Source organism: Crinia signifera, chromosome 7 (assembly GCF_055691185.1).
Source record: "Crinia signifera chromosome 7, ASM5569118v1, whole genome shotgun sequence".
In the NCBI taxonomy this organism is placed as follows: Eukaryota; Metazoa; Chordata; class Amphibia; order Anura; family Myobatrachidae; genus Crinia; species Crinia signifera.
In genome coordinates, this window is record NC_139223.1 from 3,129,615 (window position 1) to 3,153,534 (window position 23,920).

The 23,920-nt window shown below is 49.1% G+C and overlaps 1 protein-coding gene across 3 annotated transcripts in view; it reads right to left on the bottom strand.

Annotated features, from left to right (window-relative positions):
* Positions 1-5,873: 5,873 nt before the first annotated feature.
* The window catches only part of LOC146019726 (integrin alpha-M-like), a 99,031-nt gene continuing 80,984 nt past the window's right edge, over positions 5,874-23,920 (bottom strand). For all 3 annotated transcript variants that reach the window (XM_083152237.1, XM_083152238.1, XM_083152236.1), the window contains 7 exons: positions 23,356-23,422; positions 18,937-19,044; positions 13,989-14,072; positions 13,729-13,842; positions 10,439-10,543; positions 7,276-7,386; positions 5,874-6,184 (listed from right to left, as the gene is read on the bottom strand). In XM_083152237.1, coding sequence (XP_083008363.1) covers positions 6,092-6,184; positions 7,276-7,386; positions 10,439-10,543; positions 13,729-13,842; positions 13,989-14,072; positions 18,937-19,044; positions 23,356-23,422 — 682 coding nt within the window. In that variant the 3' untranslated portion in view covers positions 5,874-6,091. The remainder of the gene's footprint in view (positions 6,185-7,275; positions 7,387-10,438; positions 10,544-13,728; positions 13,843-13,988; positions 14,073-18,936; positions 19,045-23,355; positions 23,423-23,920) is intronic.

Below are 23,920 nucleotides of genomic sequence, written 5' to 3' on the forward strand. Positions count from 1 at the left end.
TTTGTGTCCTGGGCACTCAGGGTTAGTACTTGGGGTTTGTATTCAGGACTACGCTGCACGGGAAGATGCAGTCATTGCCAGCTTGTGTCCTGGGCACTCAGGGTTAGTACTTGGGGTTTGCATTCAGGACTACGCTGCACGGGGAGATGCAGTCATTGCCAGCTTGTGTCCTGGGCACTCAGGGTTAGTACGTGGGGTTTGTATTCAGGACTACGCTGCACGGGGAGATGCAGTCATTGCCAGCTTGTGTCCTGGGCACTCAGGGTTAGTACGTGGGGTTTGTATTCAGGACTACGCTGCACGGGGAGATGCAGTCATTGCCAGCTTGTGTCCTGGGCACTCAGGGTTAGTACTTGGGGTTTGTATTCAGGACTACGCTGCACGGGGAGATGCAGTCATTGCCAGCTTGTGTCCTGGGCACTCAGGGTTAGTACTTGGGGTTTGTATTCAGGACTACGCTGCACGGGAAGATGCAGTCATTGCCAGCTTGTGTCCTGGGCACTCAGGGTTAGTACTTGGGGTTTGTATTCAGGACTACGCTGCACGGGGAGGTGCAGTCATTGCCAGCTTGTGTCCTGGGCACTCAGGGTTAGTACGTGGGGTTTTTATTCAGGACTACGCTGCACGGGGAGATGCAGTCATTGCCAGCTTGTGTCCTGGGCACTCAGGGTTAGTACGTGGGGTTTGTATTCAGGACTACGCTGCACGGGGAGATGCAGTCATTGCCAGCTTGTGTCCTGGGCACTCAGGGTTAGTACGTGGGGTTTGCAGTTTTTTTTTGTTTTTGTAAGTCAGGGGTCCCAGGGATCCACTATTTTTGGGGGGTTTTCGTGATCACTGAAGGTTATTTACAAACAGACAAATTCGGCTGATTTTGCTGGTTTTATTTGGCTGTACGGATGAATACCATTGATTGAACTTGGTCCCAAATGTCCATAGGGCCAAATGTATCAAGTGGAGAGTGATAAACAGCCAGTCAGCTCCATGCTGCCATGTCACATGATTGGCTGGTGGCTCATCACTCTCCTGATTAACTATGACTCATATGGGTGAATTCAGCTAAATATTCCATCTTCTCCAGCGAGGTCCACATCTGCTTCTATGTGTACAAATAAGGACCGGACTACGGGGGACCCTATAGGTGAGTATGTGCTGTGTAACCCTTTTATTTTACAGGGTGTGTGTGTCTTTATTGCGGTATTGGGTCTGTGATGGGACTATAAGTCCCAGCAGACCCATTAATGCCCGCAAGCTGGGACTTGTGGTTTGCCAAGTCCCTGCATGCAGGGGAGGCTTGCTAGGACTACCTGTAAGACTTCAGGGGCATCAGCGTGGGTGATGTTCTGGCTGCTGGACCTTATATAATAAGTGTCCTGCTAAGGCTTCATCAGTACTCACTGTGCTTGTGTACTGGTTTAAGACCCCAGGGGCATCAGCGTGGGCTGGGAGAGGTCAGAGGTGATGTTCTGGCTGCTGGACCTTCTATAATAAGTGTCCTGCTAAGGCTTCATCAGTACTCACTGTGCTTGTGTACTGGTTTAAGACCCCAGGGGCATCAGCGTGGGCTGGGAGAGGTCAGAGGTGATGTTCTGGCTGCTGGACCTTCTATAATAAGTGTCCTGCTAAGGCTTCATCAGTACTCACTGTGCTTGTGTACTGGTTTAAGACCCCAGGGGCATCAGCGTGGGCTGGGAGAGGTCAGAGGTGATGTTCTGGCTGCTGGACCTTATATAATAAGTGTCCTGCTAAGGCTTCATCAGTACTCACTGTGCTTGTGTACTGGTGTAAGACCCCAGGGGTATCAGCGTGGGCTGGGAGAGGTCAGAGGTGATGTTCTGGCTGCTGGACCTTATATAATAAGTGTCCTGCTAAGGCTTCATCAGTACTCGCTGTGCTTGTGTACTGGTGTAAGACCCCAGGGGTATCAGCGTGGGCTGGGAGAGGTCACAGAGGTGATGTTCTGGCTGCTGGACCTTCTATAATAAGTATCCTGCTAAGGCTTCCTCAGTACTCACTGTGCTTGTGTATTGGTGTAAGACCCCAGGGGTATCAGCGTGGGCTGGGAGAGGTCAGAGGTGATGTTCTGGGTGCTGGACCTTATATAATAAGTGTCCTGCTAAGGCTTCATCAGTACTCACTGTGCTTGTGTACTGGTGTAAGACTCCAGGGGCATCAGCGTGGGCTGGGAGAGGTCACAGAGGTGATGTTCTGGCTGCTGGACCTTATATAATAAGTGTCCTGCTAAGGCTTCATCAGTACTCACTGTGCTTGTGTACTGGTGTAAGACTCCAGGGGCATCAGCGTGGCTGGGAGAGGTCAGAGGTGATGTTCTGGCTGCTGGACCTTATATAATAAGTGTCCTGCTAAGGCTTTATCAGTACTCGCTGTGCTTGTGTACTGGTGTAAGACTCCAGGGGCATCAGCGTGGCTGGGAGAGGTCAGAGGTGATGTTCTGGCTGCTGGACCTTATATAATAAGTGTCCTGCTAAGGCTTCATCAGTACTCACTGTGCTTGTGTACTGGTGTAAGACTCCAGGGGCATCAGCGTGGGCTGGGAGAGGTCACAGAGGTGATGTTCTGGCTGCTGGACCTTATATAATAAGTGTCCTGCTAAGGCTTCATCAGTACTCACTGTGCTTGTGTACTGGTGTAAGACTCCAGGGGCATCAGCGTGGCTGGGAGAGGTCAGATGTGATGTTCTGGCTGCTGGACCTTATATAATAAGTGTCCTGCTAAGGCTTTATCAGTACTCGCTGTGCTTGTGTACTGGTGTAAGACTCCAGGGGCATCAGCGTGGCTGGGAGAGGTCAGAGGTGATGTTCTGGCTGCTGGACCTTATATAATAAGTGTCCTGCTAAGGCTTCATCAGTACTCACTGTGCTCGTGTACTGGTGTAAGACTCCAGGGGTATCAGCGTGGGCTGGGAGAGGTCAGAGGTGATGTTCTGGCTGCTGGACCTTCTATAATAAGTGTCCTGCTAAGGCTTCCTCAGTACTCACTGTGCTTGTGTACTGGTGTAAGACTCCAGGGGTATCCGCGTGGGCTGGGAGAGGTCAGAGGTGATGTTCTGGCTGCTGGACCTTATATAATAAGTGTCCTGCTAAGGCTTCCTCGGTACTCACTGTGCTTGTGTACTGGTGTAAGACTCCAGGGGTATCAGCGTGGCTGGGAGAGGAAGGTTACTGTGAAATGCTGGTTTAGCCACTAGATGGCAGCAGGAAGCTGATGTATCTAGAATATGTTGGCTGGTGTCAGAGAGGTCTAGAATCCTCCATTATCCTCTCACGCCAAGAACACTGCAGATTGCGGCTATTCGCTGGCCGCTCATCTGGTCCTATGGTGGCCGGTGCAGGGCTGAGCATTGCCCTGACGTCTCTCGTTCTCCTAGAGAGAAGCCGGTGTGACGGGGACGGGATTGTCTGCTGTGAGGAGGCGGCAGCCTGGGACACACGAGTCATTATCCTTCACGCCCATTGTCCCCTTGTGCCACAGATTTGTATGTATATGTAATGTGTTCTATGGATGTTACATGTGTCGTGTCTGGACCGTGTGCGTATCTGCACATGGGACCGTGGATTGGATCTGATTAGGGCCTAATTCTCAGCTCGATTCTTCGGAATCGAGTCCAATGGGCCCAGATGGGACTTGTGTATGGGGGCCGTGATCCTCTGTCCCTCTGTGAGCGCAGCCTTCCCGTGTCCCCGGCCTCGTTATGTGGACCTGAGTGTGGAGTGTTTGCTGCTTGGTGCCGTAGTCTGACGTCTGTCCATCATCCCTGTCTGTTTTCCTCAGATGTTCCTGTCCGTCACACGTCTGGTCCTGAGGATGAAGAAGGAGAACCAGGCCAAGCTGCGGCCCAGCGAGGTGGTCACCATAAGCAAGACCAAGAAGAAGCCTCACGTGAAGCGCTGCTGCTGAGGTCCGGCCTCGGGGAGTGTCCACGGGGTGTGGTTGTGTGGGACCATGGTGTGTGCAGGAACACTGTATATACAATGTATGGGGTTGTACTCAGACTGGGGACCAGAGGGGGGTGAGGTGCAGTGCCTGGGGCAGTACACTGGTAGCACGGTGGGGTGACGTTACCAGAGTAACACAGGATATCAGTAGGTGAGCAGGTGTAGTGACAGACCTACTACAGGAATTGCAGAGACGTTTTTGTATGGGACAGCTCTTTGGAGGCTGCAGTGGAAGAGGAAGGACAGTGTGTATGGGGGTTTACAGGACTCGGTGGGAACAGCAGAGGTGTGTGTTTGCATGGCACAGGAACAGCAGAGGTAAGTGTATGTGTATGCATGGCACAGGAACAGCAGGGGTGTGTGTATGCATGACACAGAAACAGCAGAGGTGTGTGTATGGCACAGAAATAGCAGGGGTGTTTATGGCACAGGAACAGCAGAGGTGTGTGTATGCATGGCACAGGAACAGCAGAGGTGTATGTTTGCATGGCACAGGAACAGCAGAGGTGTGTGTATACATGGCACAGGAACAGCAGGGGTGTGTGTATGCATGGCACAGAAATAGCAAGAATATGTGAATGCATGGCACAGGAACAGCAGAGGAGTGTACGCATTGCACAGGAACAGCAAAGCTGAGTGTGTGAACGTATGGCACAGGAACAGCAGAGGGGAATGTACACATGGCACAGGAACAGCAAAGCTGAATGTGTGAATGCATGGCACAGGAACAGCAGAGGTGTGTGTGTATGGCACAGGATCAGCAGGTGTGTGTGTGTATGGCACAGGAACAGCAGAGGTGTGTGTGTGTGTATGGCACAGGAACAGCAGAGGTGTGTGTGTGTATGGCACAGGAAAAGCAGAGGTGTGTGTGTATGGCACAAGAACAGCAGAGGTGTGTGTGTATGGCACAAGAACAGCAGAGGTGTGTGTGTGTATGGCTCAGGAACAGCAGAGGTGTGTGTGTATGTGTGTGGCTCAGGAACAGCAGAGGTGTGTGTGTGTGTATGGCTCAGGAACAGCAGAGGTGTGTGTGTGTGTATGGCACAGGAACAGCAGAGGTGTGTGTGTGTATGGCACAGGAAAAGCAGAGGTGTGTGTGTATGGCACAAGAACAGCAGAGGTGTGTGTGTATGGCACAAGAACAGCAGAGGTGTGTGTGTGTATGGCTCAGGAACAGCAGAGGTGTGTGTGTATGTGTGTGGCTCAGGAACAGCAGAGGTGTGTGTGTGTGTATGGCTCAGGAACAGCAGAGGTGTGTGTGTGTGCATGGCTCAGGAACAGCAGAGGTGTGTGTGTATGGCACAGGAACAGCAGGGGTGTGTGTGTATGGCTCAGGAACAGCAGAGGTGTGTGTGTATGTGTGTGGCTCAGGAACAGCAGAGGTGTGTGTGTGTGTATGGCACAAGGACAGCAGAGGTGTGTGTGTGTGTGTATGGCACAGAAACAGCAGAGGTGTGTGTGTATGGCACAGGAATAGCAGAGGTGTGTGTGTATGGCTCAGGAACAGCAGAGGTGTGTGTGTGTGTGTGTGTGGCACAGGAACAGCAGGGGTGTGTGTGTATGGCTCAGGAACAGCAGAGGTGTGTGTGTGTGTGTATGGCACAAGAACAGCAGAGGTGTGTGTGTATGTGTGTGGCTCAGGAACAGCAGAGGTGTGTGTGTGTGTGTGTGTATGGCACAAGGACAGCAGAGGTGTGTGTGTGTGTGTGTATGGCACAGAAACAGCAGAGGTGTGCGTGTGTGTGTATGGCACAGGAACAGCAGAGGTGTGTGTGTGTATGGCACAGAAACAGCAGAGGTGTGTGTGTGTGTGTGTATGGCACAGGAACAGCAGAGGTGTGTGTGTATATATGGCTCAGGAACAGCAGAGGTGTGTGTGTGTGCTGTACAGATTTAGCAATGATAACACCTCCAACCTTATTGTCTGTATAGGATCTTTTATTCACTGCTATCTTTAACCTAACCCAGTGCTTTGCATTGACCAATCAGATCCCCACGTGTCGCTGCCCTGATAGTATCTATATATTTATATATATATAACATTTCCCTCTGTATGGGGATATAAAGCTTATTTTTGCATCTAACTGAATAACAGACAATAAAGAGACATTTTGTACGTAAGAATCGTCTTGTCCTCACTCTGGAGCTCCGCTGTCCTCCGTGTACCCTACGTGCTCTGCTGCGGGATATTCCAGCATCTCCTTATACTGACGCCTGAAGAAGCCAATCTGAGGGGAGAGGAGAGAGGGGATGTCAGTGATCACATGGTAACAGAGGACAGGACCCCTGCCATTCCCCCACCAACATGACCCATCCTGTGGGGAGAGGAGAGAGGGGATGTCAGTGATCACATTGTAACAGAGGACAGGACCCCCTGCCATTCCCCCACCAACATGACCCATCCTGTGGGGAGAGGAGAGAGGGGATGTCCATGATCACATGGTAACAGAGGACAGGACCCCTGCCATTCCCCCACCAACATGACCCATCCTATCAGGGACTGGCGCGTGATATATATCCGGTACCGCTTCTGGCTTCCTGTGTTATTACGGATATGCCTCCTGAGCTCTGACTTTCCTCCTGCTAGGGTTCTATGTGGACTGATTAATGGGATTTATTGGAACATGAAGTAGTGTCAGACGTCTGTGATTCTGCTTTACCCATTTCTGAAGCTTCCAGAGAGACCGGCTGCCTGATTATGGTGGAACGCGTGTGCAGTGTCACCGGGCCATGGGGAAAAGGTCCTTGGCTACACAGCACTAGGACAGATGTCCTGTGTGAGATATGGCTGTGGCCGAAGAGTTTGAATGATCGCAGACAGCGTTGTCTGGCGTGTATTGTAATATCCAACCCGTTGAGCTATGGATCCTGCATACCAACAAGGGACAGTCCAGGGTGGCAATGGCTCTGTTAGGGTGTAGGGTGCCGTGTTCCCGGAGTCCTGCTCATGCGCAGTAGACTGGCACAATGCACTGTCGGAGAGGACGGGGGTCCAATCTGAGCCTGCATGTGAGCCCCCTCCTCTTCTAAAGCCCCTCTGGTTCAAGGTACCATCAATGGGAGGGTTCCACCACCAGCGAATATTTGGGAATTACTCAGAGGCCTGGTGTACACTAACCATTCTGTACATGAGAGCTCATGGCATCTCTGCTCCGTCATGTTGCTGCTGTATCTGATGGAAAGAAGAATCTACAATACGCACTGATTTGGCTGGCACTTAGTGCATCCTTCTAGTGAGCACAACCTCACACCGCTGGCACATACATTACAATGTGAAATGAATGGTAACCCAACCGCAGAGGACAGAAGGGCCACTTACCTTGTACAAACCAGCAGCTATCAGTCCTAGCAGCACCAAACCTCCAACACTGCTTCCAATAATCGTAGGGTAGTAGTCATACTCCGGGTAGATCTCCAGCACAGTCTGGGCCTGTAACGGTGGCATTGTGGGCGAGGGTTAGTAGTCTGTATCTTATTTTTCTGCACATTTATAATCAGTCCGGGGTGGACTGTCAGCCCCCTGTTCTGTTAGAGTAATTAACAGACAGGACATAGATTCTCTTCTCTATTCCCATAAAGCATAGACTCGGCCATCAGAGAACTAGCAATGTATCCGAATATGAAACCGAAGGATTGGAATCTGAGTCTATTCCACGAGACCTTATTCCACAGAAGGAATAGAATCTGGCTAGTTCAGGGGTTATCAACTCCAGTCCTCAACTACCACCAGCAAGCCATGGTTTGTGGATGCACGGTGAGATTCTCTATTACACCATCCGTACTGCCCCGTATATATAACACATGGTGGGGATAGAACCCATGACCTCAGCGCTGTGAGGCAGTAATGCTAACCATTACATCGTCCGTACTGCCCCGTATATATAACACATGGTGGGGATAGAACCCATGACCTCAGTGCTGTGAGGCAGTAATATAACCATTACACCATCCGTACGGCCCCGTATATATAACACATGGTGGGGATAGAACCCATGACCTCTGTGCTGTGAGGCAGTAATGATAACCACCGTCCGTACTGCCCCGTATATATAACACATGGTGGGGATAGAACCCATGGCCTCAGTGCTGTGAGGCAGTAATGCTAACCATTACACTGTCCGTACTGCCCCATATATATAACACATGGTGGGAATAGAACCCATGACCTCAGTGCTGTGAGGCAGTAATGCTAACCATTACACCGTCCGTACTGCCCCGTGTATATAACACATGGTGGGGATAGAACCCATGACCTCAGTGCTGTGAGGCAGTAATACTAACCATTACATCGTCCGTACTGCCCTGTATATATAACACATGGTGGGGATAGAACCCATGACCTCAGTGCTGTGAGGCAGTAATATAACCATTACACCATCCGTACGGCCCCGTATATATAATACATGGGGATAGAACCCATGACCTCAGCGCTGTGAGGCAGTAATGCTAACCATTACACCGTCCGTACTGCCCCGTATATATAACACATGGTGGGGATAGAACCCATGACCTCTGTGCTGTGAGGCAGTAATGATAACCACCGTCCGTACGGCCCCGTATATATAACACATGGTGGGGATAGAACCCATGGCCTCAGTGCTGTGAGGCAGTAATGCTAACCATTACACTGTCCGTACTGCCCCGTATATATAACACATGGTGTGAATAGAACCCATGACCTCAGTGCTGTGAGGCAGTAATGTAACCATTACACCGTCCGTACTGCCCCGTATATATAACACATAGTGGGGATAGAACCCATGACCTCAGCACTGTGATGCAGTAATGTAACCATTACACCGTCCGTACTGCCCCATATATATATAACACATGGTGGGGATAGAACCCACGACCTCAGCGCTGGGAGGCAGTAATGCTAACCATTACACCATACGTACTGCCCCGTATATATAACACATGGTGGGGATAGAACCCATGACCTCAGTGCTGGGAGGCAGTAATGCTAACCATTACACCATACGTACTGCCCCGTATATATAACACATGGTGGGGATAGAACCCATGACCTCAGTGCTGTGAGGCAGTAATGTAACCATTACACCATCCATACTGCCCCGTATATATAACACATGGTGGGGATAGAACCCATGACCTCAGCGCTGTGAGGCAGTAATGCTAACCATTACACCATCCATACTGCCCCATATATATAACACATGGTGGGGATAAAACTCATGACCTCAGGGCTGTGAGGCAGTAATGTAACCATTACACCGTCCATACTGCCCCGTATATATATCACATGGTGGGGATAGAACCCATGACCTCAGTGCTGTGAGGCAGTAATGCTAACCATTACACCATCCATACTGCCCCATATATATAACACATGGTGGGGATAGAACTCATGACCTCAGGGCTGTGAGGCAGTAATGTAACCATTACATCGTCCATACTGCCCCGTATATATATCACATGGTGGGGATAGAACCCATGACCTCAGTGCTGTGAGGCAGTAATGTAACCATTACACCATCCGTGCGGCCCTGTATATATAACACATGGTGGGATAGAACCCATGACCTCAGTGCTGTGAGGCAGTAATGCTATAACCATTACACAATCCGTACTGCCCCGTATATATAACACATGGTGGGGATAGAACCCATGACCTCAGCACTGTGAGGCAGTAATGTAACCATTACACCATCCGTACTGCCCCGTATATATAACACATGGTGGGGAATAGAACCCATGACCTCAGGGCTGTGAGGCAGTAATGTAACCATTACACCATCCGTACTGCCCCGTATATATAACACATGGTGGGGGTAGAACCCATGACCTCAGTGCTGTGAAGCAGTAATGCGAACCATTACACTGTCCGTACATAGGGAAATGCTGGGAGTGTCTGGGAAATTGCATGTGTGCCTGAGCGTTTTAGGGGAGGGTGTGTGATGTCAGCTGCAGACCGGATATGCCTTATTCCATCGCACCACCAAGTAAGTCGCTGGCTACTGCGATGACGTGAGCCCAGTGTAAAACTCATTAGATGTGAGCCTGTTATGATGGGTTTTGGAGATATTCACTCTGCTGCGAATACATATATAGCCATACCCATCCATTCACACAGCAAGCACCTTTATCCGCAAGGTGGGATTTCACTCTATTGAGGGCGGTGGCTTAATTGAATGCTAACTGATGTACAGCTTTATTTCATTGCAACTAATAAGAATGCAGGAGCTGATGAAGAGTAGGCATTATAGGGAGTGAGTCTGGTGCCCATTACTGTACCAACTGTGCTATGCACATATAATGTTCTACTGTCCAATTGCTTTAGAATCTTGTGTAAACATGGTGTCCATTTTTCATTGGCACACACACAAGGCTCCAGGAAGTGTGCCTCACCCCCAAGGTACCCTGAGCAGAGCCAGATTGGTGCTCCATGCAATGTGAGAAACGACAGCATGCAGAGTGCAGCCCTTCCCCATATTACCAAGGGCTGTTTATCTGGCTGATACCTGGGCTCGGGTAAAACGCTGCTTCTGCTCCAGGATGTATTCATACGTGTGAGAATCGTACTCTATTTCTGCAGAACTCTGGAGATAAATCTTCTTATTTTCTGTCTGAAAGAATAAAGATCTATCATCGGTATAAAGCTAGAACACAAATATACCATGAAACATAAATATACCGCATGCTTTATCTAAATACATATCCATAGCCGAGGACAGAACCAGGCACATCACAGTACATGAAGGATAATTCAGACCTGTTTGCACAGGGCCAAATTCAGCCACCATGCCTGTATCCTGTACAGGAATGTACCCTGTCCCACGAAATCTTGCCTTGCAAATAGGTTTGCATTGAACACGTTTAAATTGTGATTTGTTTAAAACTTTTAATTGTGTTCTTAATAAAATCAGGTGGTTGTGAGTCACAAGACATACCTAACATCAATACACAAAGAAAAGGGAGGGTATTTATCTACGGAATAATGTCTGATTATATTTAGACAGTAGCGGTGGTATTAAGTACTTGAATATACTGTAAAAAGCTCCCAAACATTAGAGCATGTCCGTAATAGGACCTATTCAAGTCCTGGAATTGGACAATTTTCGACTGTTTCAGTGTACCAATAATTAAGCTATTTAAAATGGGAACATATGGTATGTGGCGGTTCCCAAATGGATCTGGTGTGTAACCACAAAAACACAGCCCCACCACGTCACTTCCGCCTGGCCGGTGCACGTCATAGCCCTGCCGGGCAGCCTGAGTGGTAGCTCCCGACGTCCCCCAGCAGCCGCCCAGCAGTTGTCAGGCAACAGGGGACGCCGGGGATCGCGCGCCCGGCCACCTGATTGACATTAGGGCAGGTGGGCCGGGTGCTGAGGTGGAGGCTGATAGGCTGGGCTATCCCTCTTAAGGGATTCAGCCCTGATCAGCCTCGCCGGTGATATTGCCTCGTTCAGAGCACTACAGGCTCGTCTGTCCTGGTCCAGTCGGAGTCTTGTCCAGCTGCAGTCTGGATTCAGTCACAGTCCAGCCTTGTGTATAGAAGGATAGGGGGTTAGGGAACCATATAAAATTATTTAATAAATTTCTACCATTGAGATAGTGGCTTTTGCAACATCTTACTCCAAGCGCCTGAGTTATATGGTTCCCTAACCCCCTATCCTTCTATACACACACTGTGTCGGCTGATTGAACTGACTGGGAACCCTTTCTTGGGCTGCTGGTATAGAGGCGCACTAGATAAATCACACCACCTTTTTGCATATACAGTCCAGCCTTGGTCCAGTCTTTGTCCTGATCCGGTCCTGTCACTGTCCAGCGGTTATCCGGTTCCGGTCTGCATCCAGTCCTGTCGTGCTTCGGTCCTGGTCCCGTCTGGGTCCAGATATTATCCATTCCCGATCCTGTCTAGATCCGGCTCTGTCGTGGCCAGCAAGTTTCCATCCCTGCCGAGCTACCCCTGGCGTGCATATTACCACCTGGTGCTGCCGGAGGGTCGGGCTGGTCATGTAAGTGCTCCAGTGGAGCCTAGTTTATTATTCTTTATTTCTGCGGGCAAGGTATTTCTGCGGGTAAGTTATTATAATCGTCCTGGTCTTGCTCTCCGTGATTCGGAGAGGCCCAAGTTAGTGGGTTCACACCTGTTTTGGGGTACCGATATTGTACCATTTTATGTGGGCGTGTTTTGCGTTTGGTGGCACCCCATTAATGTGTGTTCTGGTGCCTGTGACTTGATCACACTCCCTGTCCTTGGCCAAGGTGCCGCTAGTTGGGGTGTTTTATCCAGATAGGCCCTGTTAGTTAGATCCTTCTTTTGGTCCAGTCCCTGACGGTCGCCGTGGGTTTGTCCCTACTTAAAAGCTGGTTGCATCGGGGTTGGAGCGGGCCTAACTCGCTCCTTCAAACACGACGACTAAAGGAGAAGCCTAGCACCCTGCAGCCTGCGGTCACCTGCCCGGGACGGCCAACAGAGCTAGTGTAGGGCTTCGCCGTGGCCATTCTAAACAGCGGTCCCGGCTGAGGGCTCAGCCTACCCCCAACATCCTCACGTCCCTGTCTCCGGACGGTGGGTTCACACCCAGATCCGTAACACACAATGTGAATAAATATACAAATGTGCAGAAAGATCACGGATGGGCAGTGTAATTGATTAGTAATTAGAAGAATTAATAAATTATACTCAATATGAATGAATATGCAAATAAACAGAAAGGTCAACAGGACAGGACTGGGGCAAATGTTATAATTCATATGTACCAGTGACCAGTTTATTTTACTATTTGTATTGCAGTGGAACTACAAGTTCCAGCAGGCCCTTTAATGCCCTGCATGCTGGGACTTGTGGTTCTCCAAGACCCTGCATGCGGGGAAGGCTTGCTGGGACTCATAGTTGCACAGTAATATACAATAGTTTTATTCTATTTTTTTCACATTTATCAGCCCGATGCCCACCGCCCAGGGGCACCGGGGACAGCCCCAGGCTTCAGCCTGGGCAGGTAAATTCTGGAGGGGGGGGACACCCCTATATTGGGAGGTTACCCATTCCACCAGGACCTCTGCCCAGGCTGACCGGTCAGGGGGTTAATGCTTTGGCTGGGGGGACTTGTATAAAAAGTCTCCCCCTGGCTGTGTCTTTTCCCTGCTGGCTGGTTGGGCTGGTGCTGGTTCTTAAAATACAGGGGACCCCTACTCATTTTGTCCCCCTTATTTTGGGAACCAGGACCCTTGGTTTCCTGATTTTTTTTTTTTTTTTTTAAATCAGGACCGACTCTGTGAGCCTGTGAATCCCTAGTACCGGCTGCTGCTAATTGACTGATCTGTGCAGGCTGCTGACATATACGCCTGGAAAATGAAGTGTATTTTCCAGGTGTATTTTACTGGCAATAAGCGGCCGTATTAAAAATGCGGCTGGTTAGTAAATTAGAAATCACCATGATTTTGAATGGTGATCCCTATTCGTATTTTCCGATTGTGTATACATTCGTATTTGTAAATACAAATACAAATGTGCCATGAATATGAGTTTACGTATTTTTGAGAAAATAAATCCCGAAATTCAAATACGTAATGCTCCAAAGCGCATAGCCACACTTGCTCTTTTCAAATACGTATAAAACAGGCATATTTTTGTATACGAATACGCCTATTTAATAATTTTTTTCTTAGTAAATTTCCCCAATGTGTATATAGCCAGATGAACCAGTAATCAAGCCAACTGCTCTTTACATTAGCATATAAGCATTGTTAGCATACTGTACATGGTGCAAATTGCTGATGACTGGAGTAATGTTACCACCTGTGTGGTCCAGGCTTCAGTCACGGAGCCGCTGATTGTGAAGGTCACCGATGTCTGAACCTCCAGGTCACTGATGTTACAGACCGCTCTGACACAGGATCCCACCAAACAGTCCTGCGGGAGCAGATGAAGAGGACAACAGGGGTCAGAATATAGAGGGAGAGGGTGGATGAGATTGCTGAGAAGAAAGGTGGAGAGCAGGGATTGTGCAGGACAAGTAAGGATATTATCGCCATCTTCATGTCACAGAATACATTTACCAGGACTGGGCTTTCTTTCCTGAGCTCTTGGTATTTCCTGGTTCCCGGTATCTTGCCAGTCACCGTGCAGGTAGCATGTTCTGGCTGGAAAGGAAGGAGAATTATATGGTCTGTGTATATGGAGTCCACCATGGTGGTGACTGAGAAAGAGCTACATCAGTGTGGGGTCTTCCTCCTCCAAGGTCCACCTAGGGTCTTTGGCTGAATCGATGAAGATTATTGAACTAGCTGAACAGATAGGAAATGATGGGAACTGCTGGCTTGGCCTACTGTGCTATCATCTCCTATACTCTACTATGTGCCGTCTCTTTGTTCTGGTCTTCTTCAGTGGGAGTTAGATCCTGTTCGGTTTCCTGGGTAATGGAACACACAAGGACAGGGCTATCCTGTGGTTGTCTTCTCCTGGAGGATGGACATGGAGAAAGGAAGGAATAGTGGGTGGGTGTAGGAACTGGTGAGGACTGGGGATACGGTCATTGGGTCACCAGCATGATGGTCAACAAGCATTAGCCTGTCCTTGTGTACTGGTGCCTGTCCTTGTGTACTGGTGCCTGTCCTTGTGTACTGGTGCCTGTCCTTGTGTTTCCCTTCTATATCCCTATAGATTGTAAGCTTGCAGCAGGGCCCTCCTACCTCCAAGTCTGTCTGTTACCCAGTTTGTTTCACTGTCTACTATTGTAAAGCGCAACGGAATCTACTGCGCTATATAAGACGCTGTAACGGAATCTGCTGCGCTATATAAGACACTGTAACGGAATCTACTGCACCATATAAGACGCTGTAACGGAATCTGCTGCGCTATATAAGACGCTGTAACGGAATCTGCTGCGCTATATAAGACGCTGTAACGGAATCTGCTGCGCTATATAAGACACTGTAACGGAATCTGCTGCGCTATATAAGACATTGTAACGGAACCTGCTGCGCTATGTAAGACGCTGTAACGGAATCTTCTGCGCTATATAAGACGCTGTAACGGAATCTGCTGCGCTATGTAAGACACTGTAACGGAATCTGCTGCGCTATGTAAGACACTGTAACGGAATCTGCTGCGCTATATAAGACACTGTAACGGAATCTGCTGCGCTATATAAGACACTGTAACGGAATCTGCCGCGCTATATAAGACACTGTAACGGAATCTGCCGCGCTATATAAGACACTGTAACGGAATCTGCTGCGCTATATAAGAAACTGTAACGGAATATGCTGCGTTATATAAGACACTGTAACAGAATCTGCTGCGCTATATAAGAGACTGTAACGGAATCTGCTGCGCTATATAAGAGACTGTAACGGAATCTGCTGCGCTATATAAGACACTGTAACGGAATCTGCTGCGCTATATAAGACACTGTAATGGAAACTGCTGCGCTATATAAGACGCTGTAATGGAAACTGCTGCGCTATATAAGACGCTGTAATGGAAACTGCTGCGCTATATAAGACACTGTAATGGAAACTGCTGCGCTATATAAGAAACTGTAACGGAATCTGCTGCGCTATATAAGACAATGTAACAGAATCTGCTGCTCTATATAAGTCACTGTAACGGAATCTGCTGCGCTATATAAGACACTGTAACGGAATCTGCTGCGCTATATAAGACACTGTAACGGAATCTGCTGCGCTATATAAGTCACTGTAACGGAATCTGCTGCGCTATATAAGACACTGTAACGGAATCTGCTGCGCTATATAAGAAACTGTAACGGAATATGCTGCGTTATATAAGACACTGTAACAGAATCTGCTGCGCTATATAAGAGACTGTAACGGAATCTGCTGCGCTATATAAGACACTGTAACGGAATCTGCTGCGCTATATAAGACGCTGTAACGGAATCTGCTGCGCTATATAAGACACTGTAACGGAATCTGCTGCGCTGTATAAGACACTGTAATGGAATCTGCTGCGCTATATAAGACGCTGTAATGGAATCTGCTGCGCTATATAAGACACTGTAACGGAATCTGCTGCGCTATATAAGACACTGTAACGGAATCTGCTGCGCTATATAAGACACTGTAACGGAATCTGCTGCGCTATATAAGACACTGTAACGGAATCTGCTGCGCTGTATAAGACACTGTAATGGAATCTGCTGCGCTATATAACAAACTGTAACGGAATCTGCTGCGCTATATAAGACGCTGTAACGGAATCTGCTGCGCTATATAAGACACTGTAATGGAATCTGCTGCGCTATATAAGACACTGTAACGGAATCTGCTGCGCTATATAAGACACTGTAACGGAATCTGCTGCGCTATATAAGACACTGTAACGGAATCTGCTGCGCTATATAAGACACTGTAACGGAATCTGCTGCGCTATATAAGACACTGTAACAGAATCTGCTGCGCTATATAAGACCCTGTAACGGAATGTGCTGCGCTATATAAGACACTGTAGCGGAATCTGCTGCACTATATAAGACGCTGTAACGGAATCTGCTGCGCTATATAAGACGCTGTAACTGAATCTGCTGCGCTATATAAGACGCTGTAACGGAATCTGCTGCACTATATAAGACACTGTAACGGAATCTGCTGCACTATATAAGACGCTGTAACGGAATCTGCTGCGCTATATAAGACACTGTAACGGAATCTGCTGCGCTATATAAGACACTGTAACGGAATCTGCTGCGCTATATAAGACACTGTAACGGAATCTGCTGCGCTATATAAGACGCTGTAACGGAATCTGCTGCGCTATATAACACACTGTAACGGAATCTGCTGCGCTATATAAGACACTGTAACGGAATCTGCTGCGCTATATAAGACACTGTAACGGAATCTACTGCACCATATAAGACGCTGTAACGGAATCTGCTGCGCTATATAAGACCCTGTAACGGAATGTGCTGCGCTATATAAGACACTGTAGCGGAATCTGCTGCGCTATATAAGACACTGTAACAGAATCTGCTACGCTGTATAAGACCTGGTGTGCAGTAATGTAGTCTGGAGCACGTTCCCTGTGATGGATCTGGTGTGCAGTAATGTAATCTGGAGCACGTTCCCAGTGATGGATCTGGTGTGCAGTAATGTAATCTGGAGCGCAGTAATGTAATCTGGAGCACGTTCCCAGTGATGGATCTGGTGTGCAGTAATGTAATCTGGAGCACGTTCCCAGTTATGGATCTGGTGTGCAGTAATGTAGTCTGGAGCATGTTCCCAGTGATGGATCTGGTGTGCAGTAATGTAGTGATGGATCTGGTGTGCAGTAATGTGGTCTGGAGCACGTTCCCAGTGATGGATCTGGTGTGCAGTAATGTAGTCTGGAGCATGTTCCCAGTGATGGATCTGGTGTGCAGTAACGTAGTCTGGAGCACATCCCCAGTGGTGGATCTGGTGTGCAGTAATGTAGTGATGGATCTGGTGTGCAGTAATGTGGTCTGGAGCACGCCCCCAGTGATGGATCTGGTGTGCAGTAATGTAGTCTGGAGCACGTTCCCAGTGATGGATCTGGTGTGCAGTAATGTAGTCTGGAGCATGTTCCCAGTGATGGATCTGGTGTGCAGTAATGTAATCTGGAGCACGTTCCCAGTGATGGATCTGGTGTGCAGTAATGTAGTCTGGAGCATGTTCCCAGTGATGGATCTGGTGTGCAGTAATGTAATCTGGAGCACGTTCCCAGTGATGGATCTAGTGTGTAGTAATGTAGTCTGGAGCATGTTCCCAGTGATGGATCTGGTGTGCAGTAATGTAGTTTGGAACTCGTTCCCAGTTATGGATCTGGTGTGCAGTAATGTAATCTGGAGCATGTTCCCAGTGATGGATCTGGTGTGCAGTAATGTACTGTAGTCTGGAGCACGTTCAAAGTGATTGATCTGGAGTGCAGTAATGTAGTCTGGAGTATGTTCCCAGTGATGGATCTGGTGTGCAGTAATGTAGTCTGGAGCACGTTCCCAGTGATGGATCTGGTGTGCAGTAATGCAGTCTGGAACACTTTCCCAGTGATGGATCTGGTGTGCAGTAATGTAGTCTGGAGCACGTTCCCAGTGATGGATCTGGTGTGTAGTAATGTAGTCTGGAGCACGTTCCCAGTGATGGATCTGGTGTGTAGTAATGTAGTCTGGAGCACGTTCTCAGTGATGGATCTGGTGTGCAGTAATGTAGTCTGGAGCACGTTCCCAGTGATGGATCTGGTGTGCAGTAATGTAGTCTGGAGCACGTTCCCAGTGATGGATCTGGTGTGCAGTAATGTAGTCTGGAGCACGTTCCCAGTGATGAATCTGGTGTGCAGTAATGCAGTCTGGATCACGTCCCCAGTGATGGATCTGGTGTGCAGTAATGTAGTCTGGAGCTCGTTCCCAGTAATGAATCTGGTGTGCAGTAATGTAGTCTGGAGCAAGTTCTCAGTGATGGATCTGATGTGCAGTAATGTAGTCTGGAGCACGCCCCCAGTGACGGATCTGATGTGCAGTAATGTAGTCTGGAGCAAGTTCTCAGTGATGGATCTGATGTGCAGTAATGTAGTCTAGAGCACGTTCCCAGTGATGGATCTAGTGTGTAGTAATGTAGTCTGGAGCACGCCCCAGTGATGGATCTGGTGTGCAGTAACGTAGTCTGGAGCACATCCCCAGTGATGGATCTGGTGTGCAGTAACGTAGTCTGGAGCACGCCCCCAGTGATGGATCTGGTGTGCAGTAACGTAGTCTGGAGCACGTTCCCAGTGATGGATCTGGTGTGCAGTAACGTAGTCTGGAGCACATCCCCAGTGATGGATCTGGTGTGCAGTAATGTAGTGATGGATCTGGTGTGCAGTAATGTGGTCTGGAGCACATCCCCAGTGATGGATCTGGTGTGCAGTAATGTAGTCTGGAGCACGTTCCCAGTGATGGATCTGGTGTGCAGGAGTTTAGATAATAGATACTAGATGTAGATGTTGGAACCATTGGATTATGAACACCATAGACTTCGTCAGATTCTGTACCTGTGAGCTGCTGATCTTTGTCTGCTCCCACACACTGGTTTCCCCTAATGTCACCGGGATGAGGAAGATGATGGATAGAGCGAGACAACGATCACCCAGATTAATAACCTACAGGAGAGAAAGGCTGTAACATCTGCGTGTGCCAATCATATTCCCAGTGTCTAAGACCATGATACTCCCAGAGAATTGGAGCTTGTGTCCCAGCAATTCCCAGCGGTCTGGTGGTAGTGATACTACGCTGTAGCTCAGTGATGGCTAACCTTGACACTCCAGCTGTTTTTGAACTACACATCCCTGCTCCAGTTTCAGCATGGCCACATATTACAACTGTAGCAGGGCATGCTTTGATGTGTAGTTCAACAACAGCTGGATTGTCAAGATGAGCCATCACTGCTATAACTACTTCTAAGCCTGATGCAGGGAGGTGACTACAGCAAGGTACCAGTGACAATATATCACACTCATAAATACTAAATCCTATAGTGGGTGCTGGAAACCAGGTGACAATAGATGTGACAAGGCATTGCCAGGTAACGAGGAGAGACCGGACACTCGGGGGCTACCACAGGGCTGATCAACCTGTAATATTCTCTATGATTATGTAATAACCAGGTAGCCAGTCAGTCGGACGTCCTCAGTAGGCAGGGTCTCTGGGGAACCAGTCAGATGTCCTCAGTAGGCGGGGTCTCTGGGGAACCAGGCAGCCAGTCAGACGTCCTCAGAAGGTGGGGTCTATGGGGAACTAGGCAGCCAGTCAGATGTCCTCAATAGGTGGGGTCTCTGGGGAACCAGGCAGCCAGTCAGATGTCCTCAATAGGTGGGGTCTCTGGGGAACCAGGCAGCCAGTCAGATGTCCTCAGTAGGCGGGGTCTCTGGCGAACTAGGCAGCCAGTCAAACGTCCTCAGTAGGCGGGATCTCTGGGGAACCAGGCAGCCAGCCAGACATGTCCTCAATCGGCAGGGTGTCTGGGGAACCAGGCAGCCAGTCAGTCAGACGTCCTCAGTAGGCAAACCAGGCAGCCAGTCAGACGTCCTCAGTAGGCGGGGTGTCTGGGGAACCCAGCAGCCAGTCAGTCAGATGTCCTCAGTAGGCGGGGTGTCTGGGGAACCAGGCAGCCAGTCAGACGTCCTCAGTAGGCGGGGTGTCTGGGGAACCAGGCAGCCAGTCAGACGTCCTCAGTAGGCAGGGTATATGGGGAACCAGGCAGCCAGTCAGACATCCTCAGTAGGCAGGGGTTCTGGGGAACCAGGCAGCCAGTTAGACGTCCTCAGAAGGTGGGGTCTATGGGGAACTAGGCAGCCAGTCAGATGTCCTCAATAGGTGGGGTCTCTGGGGAACCAGGCAGCCAGTCAGATGTCCTCAATAGGTGGGGTCTCTGGGGAACCAGGCAGCCAGTCAGATGTCCTCAGTAGGCGGGGTCTCTGGCGAACTAGGCAGCCAGTCAAACGTCCTCAGTAGGCGGGATCTCTGGGGAACCAGGCAGCCAGCCAGACATGTCCTCAATCGGCAGGGTGTCTGGGGAACCAGGCAGCCAGTCAGTCAGACGTCCTCAGTAGGCAAACCAGGCAGCCAGTCAGACGTCCTCAGTAGGCGGGGTGTCTGGGGAACCCAGCAGCCAGTCAGTCAGATGTCCTCAGTAGGCGGGGTGTCTGGGGAACCAGGCAGCCAGTCAGACGTCCTCAGTAGGCGGGGTGTCTGGGGAACCAGGCAGCCAGTCAGACGTCCTCAGTAGGCAGGGTATATGGGGAACCAGGCAGCCAGTCAGACATCCTCAGTAGGCAGGGGTTCTGGGGAACCAGGCAGCCAGTTAGACGTCCTCAGTAGGGGGGGTCTCTGGGAAACCAGGCAGCCAGTTAGACATCCTCAGTAGGGGGGGTCTCTAGGAAACCAGGCAGCCAGTCAGTCAGACATCCTCAGTAGGCAGGGTCTCTGGGGAACCAGGCAGCCAGTCAGACGTCCTCAGTAGGCGGGGTCTCTGGGGAACCAGGCAGCCAGTCAGATGTCCTCAGTAGGCGGGGTCTCTGGAGAACCAGGCAGCCAGCCAGACATGTCCTCATTATGCGGGGTCTCTGGGGAACAAGGCAGCCAGTCAGATGTCCTCAGTAGGCATGGTCTCTGGGGAACCAGGCAGCCAGCCAGACGTGTCCTCAGTAGGCAGGGTGTCTGGGGAACCAGGCAGCCAGCCAGACGTGTCCTCAGTAGGCAGGGTCTCTGGGGAACTAGGCAGCCAGACATGTCCTCAGTAGGTGGGCTCTCGGGTGTATAATAGTAACTTTGTCAGTTCCTCGGGGGACGTCCATCTCATATATTGGGGGATTCTTATTTCCACAGAGATTTGGTCCAGTGAAGATACATATTCATTTTGCAGACAATCTAAGCAATTCCTATTGCTATAATGTAATATTCTGACAATCTTTCCAGTTCTAATGCTCATTTTAACAATGGGGCATTATTATCATCATTTTTATTATCATCATTATCATTATATTATGGAGCAATATTAATATTTACTATTAACAATGGGGCAATATTATTAATTCCAATGAAGCAGTAGGTAACTTCCATACTTCGGCTAAATCCAAAGGCCTCTTCTCTATCCTCATCCAGCTTGATCTGTCGGCAGCCTTTGACACTGTTGACCACCCTCTCCTGCTCAACACCCTCCGCTCCTTTGGCATCACTGGCACGGTCTTCTCCTGGTTCACCTCATACCTCTCCGATCGCTCCTTCTCCATCTCCACTCCGAGCTCCTCCTCTCCTACTACCCCGCAGCAAGTCGGTGTTCCCCAAGGGTCAGTCCTTGGCCCTCTCCTCTTCTCCCTCTACACCACCTCTCTGGGCACCCTCATCAGCTCCTATGGTTTTCATTACCACCTTTATGCTGATGATACCCTAATCTATCTCTCCTCCCCCGACCTATCCCCATCACTCCTGTCCAAGGTCTCAGAATGCCTCACGGCCATCTCAGCCTGGATGACCCAATGCTTCCTGAAACTAAACATGGCTAAAACCTAACTTCTAATCTTCCATCCCCCGAACATCCCCTCTTCTCCCACTATCTCCATCAGCATTGGTGAAACCGAGATCACCTCCACCGACCAAACGCGCTGCCTCGGTGTCATCATTGACTCCTCCCTCTCTTTCACCCCCCACATTCGTGCTCTCTCACAGTCTTGCCGCTTTCACCTACGCAACATCTCACGCATCAGACCATTCCTCTCCACTGACGCGACCAAAATTCTCATTCACTCTCTTGTCATCTCCCGCCTTGACTACTGCAACATCCTTCTCTCTGGGCTAACTCTCACTTGCCTCGCACCTCTCCAATCCATTCTTAACGCTGCTGCTCATCTTCCTCTCCCGCCGCTCTACCTCCACCTCCCCCCTCTGTCTATCTCTTCACTGGCTCCCCATTCCTTTCCGAGTTCTCTTTAAACTCCTCACCACCACCTACAAGGCTCTCTCCTCCTCCACTGCTCCTTACCTCTCTTCACTGATCTCTATCCACACCTCCTCCCGTCCTCTTCGCTCCATCGCTGACCGCCGACTGACCTCTCACCTAATCACCTCCTCCCACTCCCGTGTCCAAGACTTCTCTCGCGCTGCCCCCCTGCACTGGAACAACCTACCGCCACCCATCAGGCTTTCTGATTCCCTTACCTCCTTCAAGCGCTCCCTCAAAACCCACTTTTTTCGACTAGCCTATCCCTCCTCCTAACCTCTTTTGATCCTCCTATCCTGCCTTCGTTCCCCTCCGTTCCTACTTATCCTGTTGTTTTTCGTTCGTCCACCCACCTATTTTTAGTATGTTAACTCTTATGAGTAGGGTCCTCCTGCCTCACGTACTCACCCTACCTCTTTACCTCACCTGTCCTCCTGTCCTGTTCTTCCCTTCCTCTACTTCATCTTCAGTCTCCTCGACAATTTCCACACCTACTTCTGAACTGATGCTGATTTTAGTTCTACCAGCTGTACCCCTATTTATACTGTATTTTTCAACACACCCTGTACGTCACCTTGTCATTAGTTTTTTGTTTGCTATGTACGGCGCTGCGGACACTTTGCGGCGCCTTATAAATAAACGTACTACTACTACTACTTAATATGGTGTTATCACTTGACAGCCATGTGCTTGCTAGTGTTTGTAGTGCACCAAGGGCCTTATTCTAGTTCACTCTTAGAGGCAAATTCCTTCTCAAATGGACAGAACCATGGGCACTCAAGGTGGGACAGATGCAACATGTGCAGAGAGAATTAGATTTGGGTGGGGTTTTTCTTCAAAGTGAGATCTATATTACACTGCAGTGTTTGCACTACATTTACGAAGTACTTTCTGAAGTACTATAGAACTGTATAATTAAAAGGAATATATAACTACTATACCTGTGTTCTTACCTTGTACACGTATATGTCCTTACCTTGTACACATGTCGCACGCTGGCGTCACTGGAGGAATAGTTGTGATATTTGCTGGACTCTTCTAGGCTGTAACAGTGAGTACGGGTAAGTGTATTCTCTGTACAGCGCTGTGGAATATGTGTGCGCTATAAACTAACTGGTAGTAAAATTCCCTGAACAGCACTGTTGAATATGTGTGCGCTATATAAATAACTGGTAGTAATAGTCTCTGTACAGCGCTGTGGAATATGTGTGAGCTATATAATAACTGGTAATAATAATCTCTGTACAGCGCTGCGGAATATGTGTGCGCTATATAATAACTGGTAATAATAGTCTCTGTACAGCGCTGTGGAATATGTGTGCGCTATATAATATCTGGTAATAATATTCTCTGTACAGCGCTGCGGAATATGTGTGCGCTATATAATAACTGGTAATAATCTCTGTACAGTGCTGCGGAATATGTGTGCGCTATATAATAACTGGTAATAATATTCTCTGTACAGCACTGCAGAATATGTGTGCGCTATATAATAACTGGTAATAATATTCTCTGTACAGCACTGCGGAATATGTGTGCGC